The 25564-nt window shown below is 37.6% G+C and overlaps 1 protein-coding gene and 2 pseudogenes across 1 annotated transcript; 1 reads left to right on the plus strand and 2 right to left on the minus strand.

Moving 5' to 3' along the window:
* On the minus strand, positions 1 to 24945 carry LOC107510438 (cytochrome P450 4V2). The gene is made up of 11 exons (XM_016143931.2): positions 24363 to 24945; positions 18181 to 18293; positions 16661 to 16746; positions 15698 to 15888; positions 15233 to 15302; positions 13769 to 13895; positions 11166 to 11351; positions 8154 to 8256; positions 3736 to 3870; positions 3464 to 3643; positions 1 to 1911 (listed from the first exon to the last, which is right to left on the minus strand). The coding sequence occupies exons 1-11, from the start codon at positions 24919 to 24921 to the stop codon at positions 1739 to 1741; spliced, it is 1923 nt and encodes a 640-aa protein (XP_015999417.2). The 5' UTR covers positions 24922 to 24945; the 3' UTR covers positions 1 to 1738.
* Positions 4201 to 5395, plus strand: LOC107510429 (annotated as a pseudogene).
* LOC118609452 lies at positions 13384 to 13490 on the minus strand (annotated as a pseudogene).
* Positions 24946 to 25564: the final 619 nt, after the last annotated feature.

The following is a 25564-nucleotide window of genomic DNA, read 5'->3' on the forward strand; positions in this document are numbered from 1 at the left end:
GATATTTGATCATTTTATTATCAAAAGAAATCAGCATCTTCATTTTGATACTACAGATTATGACATAATTTCCCCCATTCCAACTCCGACACTGTTAAAGTGAATTTCCAAATAAAATGTGAGTAACAAATTATTCTGAGACTAAATGAACATTGTAGCCCAAAAGGTTAACATTAAGCAATGTTTTACCTTAAATTTAATTTCACATTTAATGTAGGGTCACTAAAAGGGAGGGTGGGGTGCAAGGTTGAAATGTAAGTGCATAAAATAGAGGCATAATGCCAATTTCCATGAATAAAGTTTCAATTACTCAAAGTCATCTGGAAAAGAGATTTTCTACATATCCACTTTCTAAGTAGCAAAACTAACCATACGATGAGACTCTTTTTTCAATTCCATCACAAACATCCTTGAGTTTTTCTCATCCCCTCAGCTGCTGAGTTGTCTATACGTGGGCTCTTTGGGATAGCAAAGTGGGTAAGAGCTGCTGGCCCTGTCCTATATACCCTCACCCAGGGTGCTTTTTAAATGGTTTTGTAACTTCCTTTTTCGATACCCATTGAAGAATATATATTCTACCCTCTTAATTTATCTACTATCGCTTTGAGAAAACCAAAGAAACAATCTTATTAAAATACTCATTAAAAGAAGAGTTTTAAAGTCAATGAGTGAGGAACAGAGATCTTCTCAAGAGAGTTAAAATTCAGAGAATGTGTATCAGTTATCAGCTTGATAGGTACATTTTGGAGGATTAAATTTCCTGGAAGTTTAATTTCAATGAAGAGAAGTTACTGAGTTACTAAAGAATGGCTTCTATTTTCCTTCACGATGGAAGAACTTAGAATATGCCAAAATCAGAGGCAGAAGCTCTGTGTTCTAATGACACACTTACTTAGGCCTGAGTTTCATAAAGCAATAGCATATTGTAGTAGAAGTGTATCATATTGAAAGTAGATTTAGAATGTATACCTCTATCTCTTTCCAGCCCTATTACTAGTAGCATGACTTTGGACAGAAACTTACCTTCTCATTGATCTTATTCTCTTACTTCTAATTAGAAGAACTATAACTAGATAAACTCTAAGGTCCTTCTACCTCCAAAACCATTAATCAACCTTAGAGGCACTGTGAGGGATTGGAGAATTACTAACAGGAATTTCTCCCAGTAATATATGATACATAAAAATTATTGTGATGCTATGTAAAATGAAGGCTGTAAGTGCATAGTCAAAAGAGAAATAGGAACAGAACCTCTAAATCAAATTATAAATGATCTATACTAGTTGATAAAATCTGAAAAATATCATCATAATTCTCATAACTGATGTCAATGATATAATTTTAAAAACTTAAGTTCATTAAGTCTAAGTATTTAGTTATGCATGCTTCTCAAATTAAATGTATATGTATATGTGCATATTTCAATTAAATTATATTCTTTGCATTTGTCAATTGAATTGAATTGGCTTATGGATCCCTCTCTTGAGAGACATGTTATATGCTTATTTGGGTACTGATATCAGTTAATTCTACTATGGGATCAAGACCAGGGGTAAGAACTATGGTGGTAATGAAAATATAAAAACTCTCTTTTCGGTAAACTTCACCCCAACGTAAGAGGGGTCAAGAAAAAATTGGGTCCAGGAACGAAGAGTATTGAACTTCACAATCTATAAATCGTAACTGCAAATTTACAGAAAGATGTTATTTATGATAAGGGCACAGGTCTATAATATAGTTAGGGTTCATCAGCATTTCTCCTCTTCAGCTTGATCCAGATCCCATTAGTTGGACGAAGAATCAGCGTTCCAATCAGACCAAGGTCTTCTCTTTCCTGTGAGCACTCTACCCAAAAACGCCTCAGGATGCAGGAAAGAACGGTCTTTTCTTCTATGATGGCAAATTTTTGACCTTTAAATTAATGTAAATAACATCTCTTTAATTATAGGTCTATCTCAATTGCAAGAAAGATGAGAAAGATCATGTCCTGTTAAAGGAAGAGAGCAATATAACCTTTTCACCTTAGGCCCCAGGAGGATCAGAATCACTAGGGATACTTGTTAAAAAATGAAGATTCTTGAGTGTCCTTCCTCACTCTCATGTGAATAGCTGAGGTGGGCCAGGAATCTGTATTTTTGCAGCCCCCCCCCCCGCCCCCCGCCCCCACTCTCACCCTCAGGCTTGTTGAAGCATGAGAGTCAGTACTTTAGAATATTTTTTATTTGGCCTTTAATGTTGTGGGTCCCAGGTCTGGCTGTGATCCAGGCTCATGGCTAGGAATAAGACTCTGGATTTAGAATGTTACATTGGTGTAGTAGGGCACCGACGCCCAGCTCGTGTAAGCATGATTCAGCTTGTTGCAGCACACATGTGTGGCAGAATGCCACTGTTGTGCTCTGACGTATATGGAGCCTAGCGCAGAAGCATTCCAGCAATGAAGTTGGCACCTGACATTTCATCTCATGTCGGCCCCTCGTGCGTTCTTTCAACTGGGCGTCTCACCATCAAAACCCTTCCCTTCTTGATCGGCTCAGCACTGACACATGTAATTCACCACGGAGTTACCAAATATACTTCACATTTATCCATTTAAATCTGGTCTCATTTTACCAATGCCTGCATTTACATTTTACCAATGCCTGCATTTACATAAGTGATAAAATGATAGAGATACTAACGCCAAAAGTGTTGCAATGCAAAGTGATGTGCACTGATATTGTTTAAGTACTTTTTTTGGCTCTATGGTTAACATTCTTTGTTTAGGTTTTGAAAAAAAAAATTCTTAAAAGCAATAAACACAGAAATTAGGTTAAATATAACTAATTATTATAAATAAGCTTTCTACTATTAAAGTATATTCTACTTTAATCCAAAATCTACAACATTTTTAAACTCTATCATGAAACTTATTATGCTTTCTGTTATGGGCTGAATTGTGTTACCCAATATTCATATGCAGAAGTCCTAACGCCTGGTACCTCAGAATGTGACTGCATTTGAAGACGGAGCTTTTTAAGGGGTGATTAAATTAAAATGAAGTCATGTATGTGGACTCTAATCCAATCTGACTGATATCCTTCTAAAAAGAAGAGATCAGGACACAGGTACGCACAGAGGAAAAACTATGTGGAGACACAGGGAGAAGATAGCCATCTGTAAGCCAAGAAGAAGCCTCAGAAGAAACCAGCCCTGCTGACACCTTGATCTTAGACTCATAGCCTCCAGAATTGTGAGAAAATAACTTTCTGTTGTTTAAGCCACCCAGTCTGTGGTACTTTGTTACGACAGCCCCAGGAAACTAATATACTTAATGACAGTCATATTTTAAATCAATAATGTATAGTAAAGTGGAGAAAAAAATAAAAACAACTAGTTTTTTAAAAGGCTTGTATATGGTACGCTACCTCTCAACGAAATTATTGTGGGCCTGAAAGGTTAAACCAATGACCTGATGTATACAAACCTATACAGTTTCTAGGTCCAGCAGAGAAGGGCACATATGAGTATGGATGGCGTCCTTTCATATTCTCGGGAAAGAATCGCTCTGGCTGGAATTCCTCAGGATCTGGAAAGTGTCGTAGGTCTCTATGCAGTGCATAGGAAATGATGATCACTTGAGAGCCTTTCGCAATGTTGAAACCCGCTGTCAAGAAGTAGTCAGTATGCCATGAAAATGGAGCAAGACAGACATTTAAAAATCCATGCTCCCTCCCACTTTAACTATAGAATTCTTACCAATTTCACAATCTTCATTAAGACTACGGGCAATTAAAGGGACAGAAGGAAAAAGACGAAGGGTCTCCTTAATAACACAGTCCAGATATTTAAGTTTCTTCAGGTCTTCTGAAGTGGCAGGACGATCAGACTTCCCTGATTAAAGTAAATAAATGAAATAAATAAAATAAATGAAAGCACTATTTGGGCTTGGGGGATAGGATATAAAAAAAGGAATACATTAACCAATACACTGAATGTTAAATACCTACAGCTAAAGGGGAATTTCTAATGTTATAGATAATCGAAATAAAACGAGACAATATGCTAAGTAAAGGACACTAGACACAACAGGTTACGATTCAGATTATAGGAAGTAGAGTAGTAAATTAGGTGTTGCCAGGGGCTCGGGGGAGAGGCAATGGGTAGCGGCTGGTGAATTGTACAGAGTTTCTTTTTTGGGGAACCAAAATGTTTTAGAATTAGATGGAGGTGACAGTTGCACAGCATTGTGAATGTGGTAAATTGTACACTTCACAATGGTTAATTTTGAGTTCTCAGGGCTTCTTCCAGAAGAGCATCCTCTCTTGGGACAGATTCTTAGACTTTCTCCATAGTGTGGCCCTCAAATGCCCTTTGTCTCCACCTGAAAAAAGAAACCAAGACTGCGTCCTGCCTCCAGGCTGGAGGAGACATCCACCTCTTTGGATTTTCCAAAGAGAGAAAAAGTACAGCAAGAAACAATTGAACATATTGGTACAAATTGAAATAGACTGATTTAACGAACAAATCAGTGAAGAGATTTTGAAGGCAGAACAGAAATATATCAAATTCCATCAACCATTTAAAAAAATTTCTGACAATAGTGATTTTACTTTTTAGACATACCTAGAGATGTTATTCATAAGGATTCATTCTGCACACTTTCCTGCTGAGAATCTCCCTCACTTGATGCTGTGAGTGGTCAGCTTTGAAATCCACTAATGATCCGTTAGATACAAAGAGTGCAGGAAGAATTGTATACTATTATTTTTTTAGGACCATCAATCATTTTTTCAGAAGAGGTTGGAATTGACCGTCAAAATCCAAAATTATGGGGTAACAAGATTTGTCATCCATCCCTAAGCCCACACTGCTTGGAGACGGGGATGAAAAGGCACCGGAGTTGAAGTGACAGAATTCGAAGATACTAAATTAAGCCACAGAACAGATATTCATTTTGATGAAGACCTTTCCTTTGAAAATAAACTTCTCTCGAAAGAATGTCATTATCTAACTGAGAGTGGTGACCCATCCTAAAAATCCACTGAAATCAGTGTGGAAATCTGGAAAGAATTTGATAAAATATTCAACTGAAATGCAGAATAAAGCCAGTCGGAAGAGGTGGCATGAGGAACAAGAGAGCTTCTCTCCCTGGGTTATGGCCATTCTGAAGCAATGCAGATGAGTTGGGAGACGTCATCAAAGATGATACTTGGCAAAATCCAATATAGTACTACTTGGTTCTTGACATGAATGATGAATAAGGGGAAAGAGAAGAAAAAGATGATGAGGAGGAGGAAAGAGAAGGAGAAAAAGGAGCAGGAGGACTAAAAGGTATTGATGAAGAAGTGAATAAGATAAAGGGGATGAAGGTGATGATGAGGGAGAGGAAGGAGAGGAGGATGAAGGAGAAAAATAAAGAACCCCGATGTATTCCAATCTTATCTTTTAAATTTTTTTCCGTCCCTGGGAGTCTCCCTTCACCCCTGTCCCAGCTCTTAGGTTAAGTCACTTTGCTCTTGAAGTCTCTTTTCTCTCCTTTGCACCCTGGTTCTCAACTTATTTTGGGGCAAAATACCTTGAACAAATACAATGGGGAAAGAATCTCTACCCCTTTATGTTCCACATTCATTTTTCTTCCTTCCTGTCTCAACAAAAACTTTACGGAATCAATACCACAATGCTCTGTGGGGAATAAAACAAAAAACAAAAACAACTTTCTGTTCTGTTAGCTCTGCTGGAGGCTAAGGGGTACTCGGCCCCTGTGTGGTAGTACATAGAATTCTCGCTTTTTCCTTCTTTCTCTATATATTCGGCTCAGAGATTACAGTGTGTCTATGTGAATATGTACAGTTAACATTTACCAACATGTATTTGTCTACTTTCTCTTGCATAAAAAAATTTTTTTTTAATTGAAAAAATGGTTTTATAGAGGCAGTAAAAGGTGAATTTGACATGTCTGGAAGGGGAAAGTGGGCATTTTGACAATTATCCTCCTTTGGTATGTTTAATTGTGATGTTAATGGACATCCCTGCAGTTTAAGATGACACTTTTAAAATCAAATTCTCTCTTAATAGTGACTTGAGATCTGCCACACATGGGGAGAATGGTGAATCTATAGAATCTTATTTAGAATTGCCATTATAATTTTGTTCCCATTTATTCTTAAATTTTCATTTTGTCTTACTGGAAAGAAAAAAATGATGTTCCATTTTAAACATTAAAAGTATACAAGTTGCTTTGTTATGATAAAACTAAATGCACACACACATACACACACACAAAGATTAATTGTATGTTATGTGAAGTTTACTTCAGTAAAAAAAAATCACAAGAGGAATTAACATTTGTATCTCAACATCTAAAAATCGGTTGCTCAAAAAATTTTAAAACTAATACTAGGAGTAGAAGAAAAGTGATGCATAATTAGCAAAAAATATGAGAAGCAGCAGAATAAAGATTCTAATAACAATGGTGTTACTAATTATGTGAGATGAAAAAGCATGTTAGATGAGCTAGAAATTTAAGAGGATACAAACATGTGAACATATTTCAAAAGAACTGAGTTTTCAGAATACCAAATTTGCCCACCAGAGGCAATCTGAGAGAAATTAAAATTGATAAAAATAAAATGAAAGAAACAGAGTCAAGAAGTTTAGATTGTCTCCATTTGACAACACAGTGTTCCGTCTTTATACGAAATTCTAGTCCTCACGCAATCTGAACATGAAATTACTTTTTCAACTTCATCTCCCAATATGTTCTACAAAATGTTCTGAATTCTACCTGTCCCTCACTATTTACTACTGTCCTCTCAACTTGTCCACCCTGCCGTCACTCATCCGGTTCCCTTCTTTCTGAAACACCTTCCTTCTCCTTTTTTTTTTTTTTTTTTACTTTTCCTTCTTCACTTCTTTTCTGGATAAAAATACATGATACAACTATGTTGGTTGACCAACCTAACCTGTTTCTTTCTTTTCTCCTTCCAGCTGTGGGAAGCCAGATGACATGTGATTAAACAAAAGATAAAATCAATGACACAATGCATAGCTCCTCTGTGGTAGGCTTGCAAATATATCAGGTCTAAATCCCTATAACTGCTACCTTACTTGGGAAAAGATATCTTTGAAGATTTTATTAAATTAAGGATCTTAAAATGGGGGTATTATCCTGGATTATCCAGGTTGGTCCTGAATGCCATCACAAATATCTTTACAAGAGAGAGGCAGAGGGAGATTTTACACACACACACACACACACACACACACACACACACACACACAGAAGAGAAGATGATGTGAAGGTAGAGACAGAGATTTGAGGATGTGGCAATAAGCCAAAGAATGCTGGCAGTGACTACAGGTGACCAGGGATGGATTCTCCCCTAAGGCCTCCAGAAGGGCTACAGCCCTGACAACACATTAACTCAGCTCAGAGATACTAATTTTGAATTTCTGGTGACCAGAACTGTGAGAATAAATTTCCGTTGTTTAAAGCCACCCAGTTTGTAAAATTTGTTACAGCAGCCACAGAAAACTAATATGTCCTCCAATCCCTCCTCCCCTTTCTTCTTGCCTTAAAGATAAACATGACACCTGGAACAATAATCAAGAGAACAAAAACCATGATGGTAAATGTGAAAGAAAGAGAGCAAACTGGAGACTCTGATAACATCCCTATTGGTATCAGCCTAGATCTCCTTACCTACAGATTGCTAGTTGCATAGTAGAAATTTCTGTCCTATCAGCTTGACCCATCTTTTCTCTAGTTTGTGGGCGGAAGTGATCCTACATGAAACCAGTTTCCTCAACCCCTCAACTAGCTTCACCTGTTCTTCTCTGCTCTCCTAGCACCTTCTTCATAACATTCAAGCACACGACCAGGACTTGCTTTCATCTATTAAGCAGCGAGATCCTTGAAGACACAACATTTATCTGTGTATCCCTAGCACCTAGCCCAGTGCTGTCACATGCCAGGCAATGCACAAATGCCTGTAAATGAACAGATGAGGCCTTGCATAAGAGACTGGTTCTGGAGAAGATCCCATATGGAAGCCTTCCTGTTTATTCCAGTGTTCTTAGAACAGGTCCTATTGCACATCCTTAAAGGGCAAAAATGATATTCACTTCATTGGACTTGGGACCCATAGTGTAACCAGTGAAAGAATAAAACATACCAAACACTTCGTCCAGTTCGTTGTCCAATTTTTTCTGGACTTCTGGATAAGAACCCAATAGATACAAGGACCAGTTTATTGCAGCTGCAGTTGTATCATGGCCCTACAAACGTGAGAAATAAATAGTTTAAAAACCAGAGTTCTATTAAGATTAAGAATGCTAAATCTATTTTGAGCTGTCTCTAGATTTGACAGTTATGATGTAACCCTGGAACACAACAAATTAATTTTGTATACTATTTCACCTTGGTGATAAACAAATAAAACAAATCCTTCAAAGTGGAGGCCTCTGCTTAGAGAGACATTTCGATGCTACACTGAGTTACATATTTGGCGAGAAATGGCTGAGTTGGGCTAAGAAGAGGCATTCTAAGAGAACTACATTCACTAGACTGTCTTTAAGGGAAAAAATGCCTGACTTTCCTGAGTCAACCTGCCAGATCTGTACTACTTTCCTTTCTCTCATTTCTAAAGTAGGCTTTACCTTTCATTGCTGGAAGCCAGGGAGTGTATGTGTGGTTCTGAGCAATAGTCGAGAAGTTGATAAATAGCCTCAATTAATCTTTGTTGAGTGTTAGGCAAAATACTAAACACTTTGCAGAAACTAACTCAATTATTTTTCACGAAATCTGCATGGAATACTTGATACCACTATTCACATTTAGAGATTAAAAACTGAGACCTGGAAAGAAGCTAAATGACTTTCCCAAGGCAAGACAGTCTAACGGGAGGCAGAGGCAAGAATGGACCCCTTGGAGTGTCCGATGACAAAGCAGAGCCCACATCTTCCCTTCAGGAAATGTGGGGGACCTGGGGTAAGGAGACTCCAGCTCCAATACTAATGTTGACAGCCTGGATAACTTTATTCTCTGCTAATTCAGTATTTTAGTCCCTTATTTTCTTTCTTCGTCTCACCAGGAAATTTCCACATTCAAAAATGGTAAGTTCTTTAGGAAAAAAATATATTTGGAAAACTAATAATATTATTATAGCTCTTATGAACAAGACTTTTAGGGAAAAAGAAAGAAACAACAAATGATCTCCTCTATGGAAGATTTTACATTTTTATTTTCCTATGTGACACAAGTGATCATTGTAATATTTCATTCTCTGGGCAGGAATCTCCGAAGCACTTGTTTTATAAAAAAGTTCCTAAGTTGAACTGTTGAGGATTGTTATGCAATTTAAAAAATATAGATAGTTTATAAGTCTCTGATATTGGTGTGTCCTTGCATTTTCTCACACTCACAGCTCCTTTACAGAAATGACTCTGAACTCCAGACAAGAACTGGCCAATTTCACTAAGTTGTTTAGTCAAGTCACAGAGGGAAGTGCTCTTGCTAAATAGCTTTTCTTGAATTTATCAGTGGAAGCCTGACCCAAACATGTAGGAGAAGCTGCTGAACTTCCCGTTTCATTCTGTCTGCTACCCGAAGACAGTCAAACATAAAGCACGGAGTTGGCAGAAGCCCCTGGCGGAACTGGGCAGGCGCAAAAACCTGGGGCATGAAAGGCATGGCAGCAACGGCCTGTATCGACCTTATGAAGGAGGTCACAATGTTGTACGTGGGCCTCCTATTTGATGTGAGAAAGAAGAAATTTAGAATTCTAGCTAGAGCTGAAAGAAAGAGACCATTAGTCTGGTTGTTTTCATGAGAGTGAGAGGTTGTTAGTGGGAGATGGATATGCATGTGCATATGCACATGTGTGTATGTATATGTGTGTGTATCTGCGAGCGCATGCATGTGTATGCATGTGTGTATATATGTGCATGTGTGCATGCAGGGTGGAGATGTAAGAAGGTCTCTCCACTTCAAAATCGAATAATAGCCAATATCTGCTGCATGCTTTCTATGTGCTAGGCATGATTCTTGTTGCACTTTAGAAATCATTAATCTAATCCTCATAACTATTCTGTGAGGCTCGCACTATAATGATGAGGACGCGGAAGCCCAGAAAGGCTAGAGCAGGTGCCCGAGGTCATACCTCTACTACAGGTTAGAGCTGGGATTTGACCCCAGAGCCCACATGCTTAATACCGCTCCACTTTTCAGCTAATTAGATATCCATTTTCTGTACAAAGTTTCTTTTCGATACAATGCTCTGCTTAAAAATAAATTTAAAACCACTGATCTAGTCCACCTGTCTATTCTACACATGGGGAAATTGTGAGAGAGCTCTGCACTAGCTGGACAATCTTATACAGTGGTCAGCGCAGAGCCAGAAGTCACGTGTGCAGGCCCTTCACACAGCTCGCTACTACAGAGCCTCACCCTCCCACTCGCACCCCAGGGAAAAGGCTCCTGCATCAGCACTGCATTCAGAGGGCTCTAGGTTTAGCAAACGCAATGTTTAGCATGCAGTGGGCCATCAAAAAATACTGATGCCTTTCTCTTTTCCCCACTTCCAAGATATCACCCCATGGTGCTTTTAAAAACCATTTCTTTATTTGGCAATCTACATGTTGAAAAATTTGCTCTTTTTGATATTTAACATAGTGAGAATTATCTTTGCAAAAAACTCCCTTTTTTTTTTTAATTGAAGACCAAAACTCCCTTTAGAATCACAAACTGGTTACATTCTCTATTGGAGGGCTCTTATTATCTTCTTTAGTTAGGGCAGCTCATAGCCATAGCTAAGTGCTCACATCTAGAACTTCAAAAAGGAAGTAGTGAAGAAACCGACTTGGTTCAGAGATAAACAGGAAGCAACAGAAAGAACTCTGAGCAATTTCTGGCTGCTCTTCTGCTTGGAAAGTCTGACGGGCCTTAGTTTTCCTTGAGAAAAATATGCATCTACCTCTGTACCCACCTGGAGTCAAAAGCTTGTGAGGAAGAAGGAAGTTGATCTGGTACTTAAATGTTATAATTTCTAATTATAATATAATGATTCTTCCTCAGTCATATTAAGCTATTTTAAAATATGATTAGGCTTTTAAAAAACATGAAAGATTTTTTAAAAACTGGAATTTGTTCAATGACACCTGAAATTAACAGGATGATACAAAAATACCTCGAACATGAAAGTGTCCACTTCTTCTTGAATATCGTTATGATTTAGCTTGTTCCCTTCATCATCAGTCACACTTAAAAGCAAGTCAAGAAAAGCCCTGCGTTTCTTTTTAGAGAGGGAAGTGTTCTTGTCTTCACTTTTAAATTCTTCCGTTTTCTTTATTTCATTGGTTCTGTCAGCAATGACCTATATGATTTAAATAATCACATGCTTATATTTGGAATTTCATATTGCCTAATAATACATTTTCTTAGAAAATATACTAGGTTCATTGATTTTTTCCAAAATCTTTCCTGTTCTTTCTAAGTCAACAATAACTTAGGCTTTTGTGAAAATACAGTGAAGTTTCCTGTTAACATCTTTAGAGCATTATTTGATAAGACTTTTAAAAATAAATTTAATGTCAGACAAATTTATAATTACCAAGGGCTATTTTTGCAGTCTTTCCAACATAATAACAGAGTAATAGCCTACTAAATAGTGCCCTAGAGATTTGAACGAGCTAAGAGAAAAAGTTTAGTTGGTGGAAAGAATGCAATCATTATGTAATCTTTCATTATGTAATCATTATGTAATTAGATCACTCTAATTACGTGCTGTATTGGAGAAGAGAATCATTCTGTATGCTTGCTGTTCCTTCTGTCTAGAATGCTCTTTCCTCAGACGTCAGCGTGGCTGGCTCCCTCCTTTCTTTCAGGCCTCTGCTCATTGTCACACTATCAGAAAGATCTTCCTCCATCACTGCTACCCACCCTAGTTCCTAGCACTCACTCTCTTCTTAAGTCTACTTTACTTTTTTCCATTTCTCTTACTGTGGTGGCTGAAAAATGGACTGTTACTGGAAATTACTGTTTGACTATCATTATGGGAACATAGGCCTTTGATTATAGAAACATAACATTCTAAATAAGCTTTCTGCTTCTGTAATCCTGCTTATGCACCTGACCTGTGAGTTGACAGGTAGTGAATAGAAGAAAGATAGTCCTTTGTGGTTAGACAGAATGAAGAATGAGATTTTGGGCTTAAAAACCCTGTATCTCTACATTTCTGGGCTGCTTAATTTGGGGTCTGTGTACCCCTGGCAGACCCAGCTGGCTGAATAAAGAGTGCTTCCTGTAACTCACTCACTGAGTTCTTGTGGTCCGTGTGTCTTTCGGGGGCTGGCTGCCACAACATTACCACCTGACATTATTGTATTTGCTAGTTAGTGTCTCTCTCCTCCAAAATTGAATATATCACCCACAGACCAACAAATTTGTCTCTGTCTTTTGATATATTTTCAACCTTTAGAACACTGCTTGGCATTTTAAGAATGTTTATTAGATATTTACTGAGTGAATAAAAGAATTAAAGCCCATAAGCTTAATTTGGTTATACATTTCAACCTATTAGGCAATTAATCAAACCTGCTCCTAGGTGGTTTGAAAGAATGGATCTCAAAGTTATTTGAGGTCAAACCATCATTTTTTTTTATTCTCGGTGGAATCCTTATTGCCTAGCACTCAGTAAGTAATATTCAATAATTATTAAATGAATAATATTGTCCATTCGATTTGTAATTCATTAATTATTGATATTTGTATTGATACATGACATTTGAGGAAAAGTGTGATTATACAAACTGTTCATCATTCTCCCACTGCCAGGTGGTTACATTATACCCCACTGCCGGCAATTCAATCCAACATCTCTTTCGTCTGACATCTACTGACTCAGTGACCACTTGATGGCAGGCAGTAGCTAACCATAAGGAAGCAATTCTAATATATTTTAAACCAAAATTTACAGCAGAGTAAATAAGGCACTTTATCAGCACATGTAAATTATAATTTGATGTATATTTTCAATTAAATTTTGCTTTTTCACAAATAATTCTTTAACACAAAGACTGACATCTTACATTTAAAACATTACTATCTCCTTGCTATTGAAAATTAAATAGTAATATCTAGTTAATTTTTATCTTTTCCAAGTTAAGTTACTGCTGTAAATGCCCTTTGCTTTTGAAAACTACTGCCTAATTCAAACATTTTCCAGAAGACTCTTAATAACATAGATCCTGACTTTATTGTTTTTTTTTTTTCTTTAACATAGCACCCTGTTTGTTTTTATAAAAATCATAGCTCATGTGACATTTTGTAACTATTTGTTTATAGGCAACCTCCCTTACTAGACTAACCTCTTTTAGGGTAGGGAACATTCATTACTATATTTCTAACACTTGGTATAGCCTTTGCCACCTTAACAAGTGCTTAATTAATACTTGGTGAATGAATATCTAATTTAGTAATGAACTACAGAAATGATCCTTGAAAGTATAGTCTTTGAAACCTTATTTAATTGTAATCATACCACCTACCTTTTCCCATTATTATTCAATTCAACTTTTATTTTAGGAGACACAGGCCTAATGTTTCCACACTTGGGTATGGTAACAGAACATAGAAATCATGAACTTGTAACACTTATAGTAGTAGGTTGTAGTATGCATACAAAACATTGTTACTACATTTAATGCCACTGAATGGTACATTTAAAATGGCTATCATGATAAATTTTATGTTATGTAGCTTTTACCACAATAAAAAAAGTCAAGAACTTACAGTTTTAGTAAAATTATGTACAATCTGTAGGCTTCTTCTGTGTTCCCATCCTTTTTTAAACATAAGAAATGAAAAGTCAAACCAGAGCCAGGGTGACTTCATTCTTTGATGTATTGTATCGCTTAGGCTGTAAATAGAATAAAAATACATCAGCTGATACATCAAAAAAGTGTTTTGCTTGTGCATCTATTTGGTGCCTGGTCTCAGTGAGAATAATATCTGGCAATGATGATGATTTCTCTTAAAGGCTACTAAGAGTATCATGCTTTATGCTCAACAATGAAGGCATGGGTTATTACACGATCAACAAAGCCTAAAAATTGAATGGGTTCCTTAGAAGAACGACAAATCCGTTATAAAACATCCTAGGTAGATGGTCATCTGATCTCTGCTTGTTTCTCCAGGAAGAGCTCCAGACCTCCTCAGCTGCCTATAGCTCTTATACCACAGGGTGAGATGAAATCTCCTTCTTTTTAATGTCCCCTCATTTGCTTGTTCACTCCTCTAGAGTAACAGAAAACAACTGGTTGTCTTCTTTGACAGAAAAGTGGTCATTAAATGCCCATCTGTCACATATCTGTCCTAAGTACGTCCTTCATCGTTTATAGTGATAGAGCAGAAAGACCTCTACGTCATCTCCTTTGTGACCAACTTAGAGGCCAATTCTTCAGAGAGGCCTTTACTAGTCACTCAATCTGTGGGACATATCCCTGTTTTCCTCTCCAATATCAACTTAATTTTTTCTTTCTAAGCAATTATTATAATTTATAAGTTTAGATTTATTTGTTTCAATGCTGTGTCTCCTGTCATTCTGTTTTGTGGGACACTATAAAATTAGTCAGTACCTTGTGCAATGAGTGGCAGATCATATAGATGCTAAAGAAATATTTGTTAAGGTAAAGCAAAATGAGCAGTGGATTTAAAGATAGAATATATCCAAACAAATCCTGGCTCTGCCTCTGAATAGCTGAATAATTTTAAGCAATTCTTTAAAGTAAAAATGATTATTTCTAGTAAAAAATAATACATAATCAGTACAGGAAATGTGAAAAAGGAGAGTAAATAACAAAAGACAAAAAAGAGAAGCACATACACAAAACAATAATAATCACAGCTAATATTCTGGTATAGCATCTTATCATTTTTTCTTTCTATGAATAATTTTTTTATACCTAGTGGTTATCATACTAAAATTTTTTTTCTTTTATCACAGCATCACAATGTAATCTTTGAATATATTATAAAATAATCATTTAAAATTACTGTGTAATCTGGCTGTGCCATAATTTATACAACTATTCCTCCACTGTTGAATACATGCTTAAATGATTAGGTTGATTTTTAGTATAATATTTCATTTTGAAACAATGAAAAAGATACAACACAGACAAAAAATTAATAGCAATATATTTTTTAAAGCCCTATCAATGACAATTTGAAAATAATTAAAAGCACTTCATTTACCTACAAACTGCATGGACATACTTGGAATCATTATTATTTTGAGCATCGATATTCTTGCCCATAGCTGTTTCTGTAAAATACAGGTGAGAAGCAACTATTAAATTCTTGCACATACCTTGTGTTTATTTTCCAGTGGCAAACACTGGAAAAAAGACATAAGTTCTTGTATATCTGAGAATTGTTCTTTCCCCCTTTTCACACTTGTACCTTTTGCTTCTCCTGCTCTCTGTTCTTGCCCCTTCTTTGCTGTGACCTTTCTGGCATGTTGGCTCTGTGACTGTTCTGCTCAGAGCCCTAACTAATGGTGGCTGCTGTTGCTTAGGCAGCTAACTCGGCAGTAGGACCACCCGGAAGAGTCCAATATTCTTTCTAATCACTTCATTTCCTTTCCAATGGAATGTTGTTTTCTATTTAGGCCATTTTATCTTTACACCATAGTTTTTTAAACACATTGATGAGACTTACCACAGATTATATCTAAGGTACAAAGGGCGATGTATAAAAAGCAGTTAAATGCTTCTTGGTCAACATGTTTTTCAAACTTCTTAACCAATGTATTTGCATGTTCATTCATGACATCTAAGAAATCCTCCAGAATTGTAAAATGGAAAGTGGGTGTTATCATTTTTCTCCTAGAGCGCCATTTGTTTCCAGTACTAGAAATACATGGTTACAAATAAAAGGAAAGCAACATACAAAACAAAGTATAGTCAAGACAACAAAAATCTCCTGCAACAACTTAATCTACAGATTCTCAAATGCTTTGGTCAGAATGACAAAGAAAGATTCATATATAGTTACAGACTGTGAATATTTTCCAATATTGTTCTGTATTACAAATATTTAAAAGAGCATTCATAAGAATTGAAAAATTTTTAAATTTGTCTAAATTTCTAAGTTCTGAATTTATAAAAATTAGAATTACTTTTCCCCCTCTCTATCGATATCTTAGTCCTCAGAAGATCAATGTGCTCCATGAGTCTATTTTGATCTCTACTATCTTCTAATTCTCCAAAGTTCCCACAAAGATCCTGCCTTTCTCTGTCTCAGTCGATGAAGTCCTATTTCTGCATCTCAGCTCAAGGACTGAGGTTACCGCGCTCTACATACTTCTTTGAGTCTTACTGCCTTTTTCATTTAATTTTCAAGATTTCCCTGCTCCACACTCTCATTTGCTTTACTCCATTTATACATCAGAACCTTCTAATCCTTCTTGGAACATTGGTGATCATCATTATTGAGTACTGTGGTTGGAGATTACTATACATCCAGGATTCCTGCCTATCAAAGGCCCATTTTTACCTAACCTTTCCTTCCAGCTTCTCCCTGCTAACCAATAACAGTCTTGCTATAGGAAGACTACCTTTTATCAATTCCCGATATAAAAAGTTACCCACAAGAGAGTTTTACAAATTTACATCACTATACCTTGTAAGAAGTCCTAAGCCAAGCCATGGTTCTAGGAACTTATAAAAATAGGATTTGTCGATTTGCTTTGAATTTGATAAAATTGTCTTTAAAAGAGAGAAAAAATAACAGATATGTAGACATCAAAACAATTTTAATTATAAGAATACCTAGCTAGAACAACGCTAATTGTTAAAGCAACATTTCCTAACTGTATTTCTCTGTAATTCATTTTCATTCCTGTGCCTCGAAGAAATTCCATTAAGAGTTTTGAATATTTAACTGTTGTTCAGTCTTGGGGACTAAATGGAGTTGAGAGAAAGGACAATGTCCAAAATTCCCTGACTCCTGCCATAAATTTGGAACCAAGTGGAATCATTTACTTAGGGGGAGAGGTGTTTGGAGAGGGGGAAAGTAAATCCAAGGATGATCATTTCTACGAAGATGGAAACCACAAGTTTATTTTCTTGTGTGTTGACATGGACGCATTCAAGTTGCCATGGTCTGAAAGCATGCATGAAGCTCAGGATAAAGGATCACACTATACACATGTGAGTGTCTCCAGAATATAAGTAACATTGGAAGCCATGGGAGTTATTGGTTAACCTGGAATCAAAGTGAAGTAGAAGGGGTGAACACATAGGACTAACCATAAAATGCTTACCAGGCTTCTGGCTTGAGTTTTCTACTCTGGTCTGATCTCTAGCTACATATACCAAGCTTACTTATACTAAGTTGGCAGTGGCTAAAATCCCATGTTTGGCCCTCTCACTATTTACTCTGGACCAGGATTTTGCAGTGTGGTACTAGAGAAACTCTAACATATGCACTACAATAACTAAGAGAGACAGATCCCAGCACAATTTCCTAGAAAATGCTGTTTTAAGTTTATTTTGTTCTAAAAAGACGTCTGTTTATCTCATTTTTTGCTCCCTGACCCAAATCCCTTTCATGTCAAACCACGAGATAATTTCCCCAATGTTATAAAAATAAGTAAAAAGTATAAAATCTTTTTGAGGAGCAATTTAAATAACATAGATTAACAACATGTGCCCTATCGATATCAGATTAGCATTTTGTTTTAGGAAAATTAACTTGAAATAATAAATGCATAATGGATATAAATGAGATTCTGAGCATCCTGAAGTACTCATATTTTATTAGTCTTATATTTTGAGAACCTTAAAATACTATGGGGTAGATAACATGTGCTCACCTGATGGAATCTACTATATAGTTTTCTATAAAACTACTATATAGTTTTCTATAAAACTATATCCTTCTGCAGACTTTCCATAAAAGAACAAATATATTGGGACCTGATAACAAATGTGAATAGATATCTAGAGGCTGCCACTTTCCTCAGAATTCAGACTACATCTGGAAAGCATTAAATAGCACCTACATAGACTAAAATATTTAATGGAATGCTTGATGTACCAAATTCAATTAAATATAAGGACATATCCATTAAGTTTATTCTGAGATTCTCAAACCATTAAATTACAGTGAAATATTGACCACATTTATCACAGACTCACCTCCACGACTTCTGCGTTATAGATGACCACTACTGGCAATGGCCCGAACCAGAGTTTCATTATTGGCAGGTGTCGGAATTCTTCAGTGTAGCTAATTATCTGCTGAAAAAATTCTGGGAGAAAATATTTAATTTTAAACAAGTTTCTTATTGTGTCTTTTAGGTTCTTTACTTTTTTACTTTTGGGTGACTCGCTTAGTATCTTCCAGGCCTCTCACATCTTAAAGGTAAACCACGTGGCCCCTATTAAATGATTTAATGAATAAATTACAAAGGCAATTTAATTTAATTTAATTATGAGTGAGTTAACATATGAAATGACCTGATTAACTGTGAAATGCCAAACAATGGGGATGCTTGTAGTGAGCTTTATCATGTGCCTTTCCCAAGAATATTGAGACTGTTAAAATTTTCTGGGCCTTGCCTCAGGCTACCGTATTATAAGAAGGAAAACCTGTCCTGCCTATCATCCCTTGTTAATAGATGCTTCCTTTCCACTCTCTCTAAAACAGTAATTGATGTTTCTCAAACAATCGAGAATAGAATGACCATATGACCCCAGCATATTTTCTTCTGGATATTTATCTGAAGAATATGAAAACACTAATTCAAAATGATATAGGTGCCCGTCAGCTTTTTGCAGCATTATTTGCAATAGCCAAGATATGGAAGCAACCTAAGTGTCCATCAATAGATGATTGGATAAAGAAGACATGGTACATATACAGAATGGAATTTTACTCATTGTATATTCTTGCCTCCTTTGTCATAAATTAATTGACCATATTTGCAAGTGTTTATTTCTGGGATCTCAATTCTGTTCCACTGATCAACGTGTATGTTTTTTATGCTATTACCATATTGTTTTCCTTACTACAGCTTTGTAATATAGTTTAAAATTAGGAATTATGACGTCTCCAGCTTTGCTCTTCTTAAGATTGCTTTGGCTGTTCAGGTTTTTTTGTGGTTCCATAAACATTTTAGGATTATTTGTTCATTTTTGTGGTGTGTGAAAAATGCTATTGGAATTTTGATGGGGATTGCACTGAATCTGAAAATTGTTTTTGGTAATATGGACATTTTAACAAAGTTAATTCTTTCTATCTTTCCATTTATTTGTGTCTTCAATTTCTTTCATCAACGTCCTATAGCTTTTGGTGTACAGGTCTTTTACCTCCTTGATTAAATTTATTCCTGGGTAGTTTATTCTTTTTGATTCAGTTGTAAATGGGACTGTTTTCTGAATTCTTCTTCTTGATAGTTCATCATTACCATAAAGAAATGCACCTGATTTTTGTACATTGATTTTATATCTTGCAACTGTATTGAATTTGTTTACTAGCTCTAACAGTTTTTTTTGGTGGCGTCTTTGGGGTTTTCTTCATACCCAATCACGTCCTCTGCAAATTCTGCAAATGGTGAGTTTTACCTCTTCCTTTCCAATTTGGATGGCTTTTATTTCTTTTTCTTGCCTAAATGCTCTGCTAGGACTTCTCATACTACGTTGACTAAAAGCGGTGAGAGTGGGCATCCTTGTCTTATTCCTGATCTTAAAGGAAAAGCTTTCAACATCATTTCTATAGTATTCTTGCCAAAAATGCATAACCTCAACCAATTATGAAAAAATGACAGACAAATCCAAACTGAGAGACCTTCTACAAAATACCTGACCAATACTCAGTGAAAGTGTAAAGATCATGATGGACATGAAAAGACTGATAAATGATCACAGATTAGAGAAGACTAATATTGGAGAATATAACGCAAGGAAACACAACTACCGAATGTCAAGTGAGATCCTTGATTGAGTCCTGAAACAGGAAAAGAACATTACTGGAAAAAGTTACAAAATTTAAATAACGGTTATAGTTTTGTTGGAACACTGTACAAATATTTATGTTCTAGTTTTGATAATCATAATAATTGTGTAAAATGTCACCATTAGAGGAGACCGGGTACATGGTATATTTGAACTCTGTACTATTTTATAATTTTTTTATGGTTCTGAAATTATTTAAATAAAAAAAAGTTTTAAAAGAAGAGGGGAATTTTCCTTTTCTGTACCTGGAGAGTAAGAAGTTGGAGGAAGATTAAAAAAATATTTTGTTAGTAGGAGAACACATACACACAAATATATAATAATTGGCTCCTGTCTATATTTTCTTTGATATAGGAAAGAAGCTTATAACTTAAGAGTTCAGGTGATAGAATTTGGGTTGAAAATGTGACAAAAATGTGGAAGAACTGTGATAGTGAATAAAAGAAAGAATCATTGAGCTAAAAAGAATTACTGAGCACATTGTGGACAATATAGGGACTAGATAGGGAAATTTGGTAGTCCATCAAATCGGTTTCCTATGACGTGTCCAGAAATGAGAATGAATATGATGGAAGTACCTTAAGTCTCCCTGCAAAATACAATATGTTCACACATGCATTACACAAGCAAGGAACATGCACCTCCAAAGGACCCGCTCCCTACTCTCAAGGAATTTATAATCGTGAGAGATGGTTACTTCTGTAACTGAGCACAATACTGGATGAAATGAAATGGGGTGTTAGAAAGGAAGTTTAATTCTGAAGTGTAATTGATTTTCACTGAGAGGACTGGAGAAATTTCATGAAAGAGATGGCATTTAAGAATAAATAGTAAAAGAATAAGTTGGCTTTTTGTAGGCAGAAAAAAGGGAAGTTAGGATGAGGGAAGAGAATGTAAACCAAGCAGCAGAAATACCAGAGCAGAAGCAGAGTTCTGAAAATTCCCCGTAGCTTCAGCCAAAGCATAGAATTGGAGACGATCACATTGGTAGGTGAGACTGGACTGCTGGATGGCTATGGAAGTTTGGTTGTCATCTATAGGCTCTAGGAAATAACTGAAAGTTTCTGATGGGGACTAGTGTTGGGTGTAGAGAAATGGTGACCATCAATCCCAACTAAAACATTGAAACAATGAGAAAAACTTAGGAGTCAACACTTTCTGTGTTGATATCCGTGAGGTCCTGTGATGCAAGGCTGGGGAATGCAGCTTTGCATCACAGGTCAAACAATGACAAAATACTCAGTCAGGGACTACCATATAGGAGTGTGGCACCTGGGTTGAAACACAGGATAGTAGGCAGTGGACTAAAGAATTAGGGCATAGGGCCCAGACCTCAGAGAAAAGGTTAAAGAGAGCCCAAGGCAAACAACACAATATCAAGGAAAGACTGGAGTCTTAGCTGGGTAATTGACTACATGTTAGGAAATTAGACAGAAACATCATTACACTGTACAGCAAAAGCAAGGTAAGGAAAGATGAGGAGGAGCAGACTAGCTGGAAGGGTACCCAGGTCTTCTTCCAGTCAAGAGGAATGCCTAATTGCCAGCAACAAAACTAATTCCGACCTCATTGTGAGGCTACTAATATAACTCTTGAAATTTTGACAGGGATGTTTTAACATGGAATTTGGCACCAGAGACAAATTGACATGGCATAAAAAAAAAAAAAAATTAACTTTCAGCTTCTTTCAGTGCCAATAAATGTGCACATGTCAACATGTCAGTTCATCCCTGCTCCTTATTCATCCCTTATCTTCACCCATCTCTGGCCTTCTGGGCAAGCTGCTCAAAGTGCAGTGGGAGATGAGTCAAGGCTTAGGAATGCCTCTTGCATATGATACTGAATAAATAGTAATTGTTTTTTAAAGGATGTTTGCACACTTTGGCACGTAAAAACCTAATAATAATTATCCTAAAATAGCTAACATTCATTATGTCATATTTATTTTCTGTGGCAAGTAATTATACACACATTAGTGTCGAGGGTTTTAGATGCCTAATGGCTTTTATGCCTCACCAGTTAGATGAGAAGCACATTATGACAGTCATTAAACAACTGGGAAATTGTGCACGGTTAAGTAACTTGGCCAATATCACAGAGCTAATAAATGGTGGAACCTGGCTTTGTACCCAAGGCATCCAGACCCAGAATGCGCAGTCTTAACCATTACACCGCACTATTTCAAAATGTCTTACAGTCAAAACGGTTGGCTAAACTGCTATGAAATAAAGGGTAGGTCAGATCAATAGTACCGAAATATCATGTGTCAAAAAAAAATATCACGTGTCATACTAATATACTGTCTGCCTTGGTATGGCTTGACAGAGGAGAGAGGGAGGTCTAAATCTTTGGTTTGAAGGTTTCAGATCCTGTAGCAGGGAGCAACTGCAGAACATAGGCATTGACCTAAGAACTGGGAAAGCAAGACACTGGCATTGAGGAGGCTAGCTGGATGTCAACTGCAGTACTCCAGGTGAGATTACTGAGGCCAGAATTTGGACAGTAACCACAAAATGAAAGCCACACCCTCTTATATAAGAAACAATGTTACTGAGAACAGAAAATATATTTTAGAATGTTCTGATATCCCCAGGTTTGCTGAGCTCAATGCTTGGCACAAAGCAGGGTGTTAATAAATGCCTGATTGACAATGAAAGAACTTACCCTAACCAAGTTCTAGATGGTGATCTAGTAACACATGCGTTAAATTTAATCCTTAAAACAACTTGTAATATAGTTACTTTTACAAGTAAAGGGTAAAAAAACCTTTAGAGAGTTTTAAATAACTTTTCAAACAACTTGGTTGCAAAGATGGAAGCTGAGTGAAGGTTTGTCTGATGCCAGTACTTGCTGATGGATTAAAAAGTCCCTTTGTAAAAGATAGTATATTGTCATTCTCTTCACTTAGAAAGTAAAAGGAGAATTACTTTTGATAGTCCTCTAGATTCAGTTTGTTTTTGAAACAGGTCTTATTCACTAGAGATTTCAATTCTTAGAAAAATTCACCAAAGAATCTGATGAGATTTCTTAAGTAAATTGTTTCTTGTTAGGGGTCAGGTGGAAAAGGCTGGGGAGGCCCTATATTTCTACAAAATTATTTTTACTACTATAAAGCCTTAAGGTTGAAGGGAAGTTTAGCTCTGCTTTTAGTATTAGCCAAGATGATTTTTACAAATGTATTGGTCATACATCTAACTGTATTGTTGCATCACTTATAATATTTGTCACACTGATGTTGGTAGGTGAAAAGTTTACTTGGATTTCTTCTGCCAGAAACATTTTCAATAGTTTGGTCACTCTCCCATGACGTTTCATCATATTTTTGTGAAGTTGAATTAACAGCATTATTTTTATTTGGTGAAAGAGACATGGAAAAGAAAAAAATCATTCAAGCTTTGGAGTTTGTTCAGCCTCTAAAATTACCATTTACAATCTGAGAGGGAATTGGGTTCTGATCCTGGCTCATTTCAAAATATGTCATTTTGGGAAAATCTGAATTTTCAGATTTGAGTATCTCTGTTAATATGTCCATGCAAATGAAGTCCTAAAATCTAATTCACCCTCTCTTTGCAGGGACTGCTAATATCAGGAACTTCTGAGAGCTTTCTAACTTAAAGTGGGTTTTTCCCCCTCAACAAAACACACTATAAATTTATCTCTTCAAAAGATAATTTCAATAAAAAACAATTCACTCTTGAATACATAAGACTTTCGAAACTTGCTGTATGGGTTTCTGGAAGGGCCCTTTCATCACAATTTACTATTTTATGTAAACTGGCTAAAATACGAAGGCCAAAAAGGAATGAAAGTTGTGGTCGAGTCTTGTGATTTCTGGAGAGAGGAGAGGGGAGTCAGTGAATTTCTAGTCCCTTATTTTTAGAGGAGAGAGAGAGAGAGAGAGAGAGAGAGAGAGAGAGAGAGAGAGACAGAGACAGAGAGACAGAGAGAGGGAGAGAGAACGCGAGCGCTTTAACCGCAAAGACAGAAGAAAGGAGTGTTTTGAGGTGGGAGCAACTTGGAGTGGGGAAAGGAGAAGAGAAAAAGCATGACAGGAGTTCCGAAATACTGCATTCTACAGTATAGATAAAGAAAAAGTTTATACGGAACGCAGGGCACTAGCAACTGTGTTAGGTGTCAAAGGGAAAACTGGAAATCCATTCGCGGGGGGCGGGGGGCGGCAGCGAGACAGTGGCCTCTCTCTTAGCAGCCAGAAGCTCAGTCCCTGGTGATCCAGGTGATGAGAAAGCCGGCGAGAAGCTCCAGCCGCGCGCCTCTGACTCCCTTGCTGGACGGGGCCGCGAGGGCAGGGAACCCACCCGCCCTCGGGGCGGAAGGATGCAGCCAGCCCGGACGCGGTCCCTTACCTCTTGAGCCCAGCTTCAGCTCCAGCAAGTGTCCCACCACCGGGTAGGCGCCTGAGACGGTCGGAATCGACCTCATCTTAAACCATTTCTGTGCGTGGCTCGCCCCCAAATTCAAGAAGTACAGGATTAGGGTGGCGCCCGCCAGGGAGACGGCGCTCCACAAGCCCCAGAGCAACAGCTTCTGCCCGTTGTGCACCAGCCACAGCGCCATGCCCGCACCTGTGGTCCTCTTCGTATAGGGACTTAGCACAGAGAGGATAGCGGGGGCCGGTGCTTGTGAGCGAGGTCCAGCGCCCGTGGGATAAGTACTCCGGTCCTGGGAGGAGTTCCCGGACTCCGAGAGGCGGGCGCGCCCGGGGATGGGAAGAGATGGCGCCAGGCCCGCCCACTTCTTCCTCCTCCAGCTGCGGGTAGGCGCAAGCCTGGTGGCGGAGAAGCGGGGACTTCCCGCTGCAGGGGCCGCCCTGCCCCTCAGTACGAGACTGAAGCCTCCCAGGCTCCGAGGAAAGCACCACGAAAGCCTGATCTTGTGCAGAACAAAAGCCTGCGAGCTGCGCATGGGCCTCTGGGTCAAGCAGAAAATGAAACGCCGGAAGACAGTTCAAGGGTTCTGTAGAGGTTGCTGAAAGTAAATGAGGGAGCTTAAGTGGAGTGGGGAGGAGAATGGAGGTGAAATCTAAGGTAGCTTGGTGATGGTGAAGTGCGCTGGGACCAGGGAGGGCTGATCCTCGGATTACAGGGCCGGCTGCTGGACCCTAAAGAATTCCAGCTAGAGTGAGCAGTATGTTTTAAAATTGAAACAGTGAAGCATCCGGTTTGAAATTCAGTCCTTAGAGGTAGTTTTCCCTGACGAGGTATCTAATTTCATGCTTCCTTGTGCAAAGGCAACTGACGACGTCTACTATGCTGGGACTGGCTGCTTATGAGAGGTCGGTCGCATCCTGGCTTCCCTTCAGGGTCATTCAGAGCTGCTTTCCACTTTGACCTACAGTAGCTTTAGATACCGACCTTAGCTAACGTTTGCATCACGTCTCTGAGACACTGGAGAGCTGAGTAACGCTGGGATCTGAATCTTGTCCAAAATACCTTGGAGACCAAGAAAAGCCAGCAGGTAAGACAACAACGAAGGAGCGGGTGGAAATAAATGCTGGGAGAGGAGGGTTTGAAAAAGAGACAGTAGTTATGGAGCTCTCTCAAAAGAA

This window comes from Rousettus aegyptiacus, unplaced genomic scaffold, assembly GCF_014176215.1.
Source record: "Rousettus aegyptiacus isolate mRouAeg1 unplaced genomic scaffold, mRouAeg1.p scaffold_m13_p_11, whole genome shotgun sequence".
Taxonomy (NCBI): domain Eukaryota; kingdom Metazoa; phylum Chordata; class Mammalia; order Chiroptera; family Pteropodidae; genus Rousettus; species Rousettus aegyptiacus.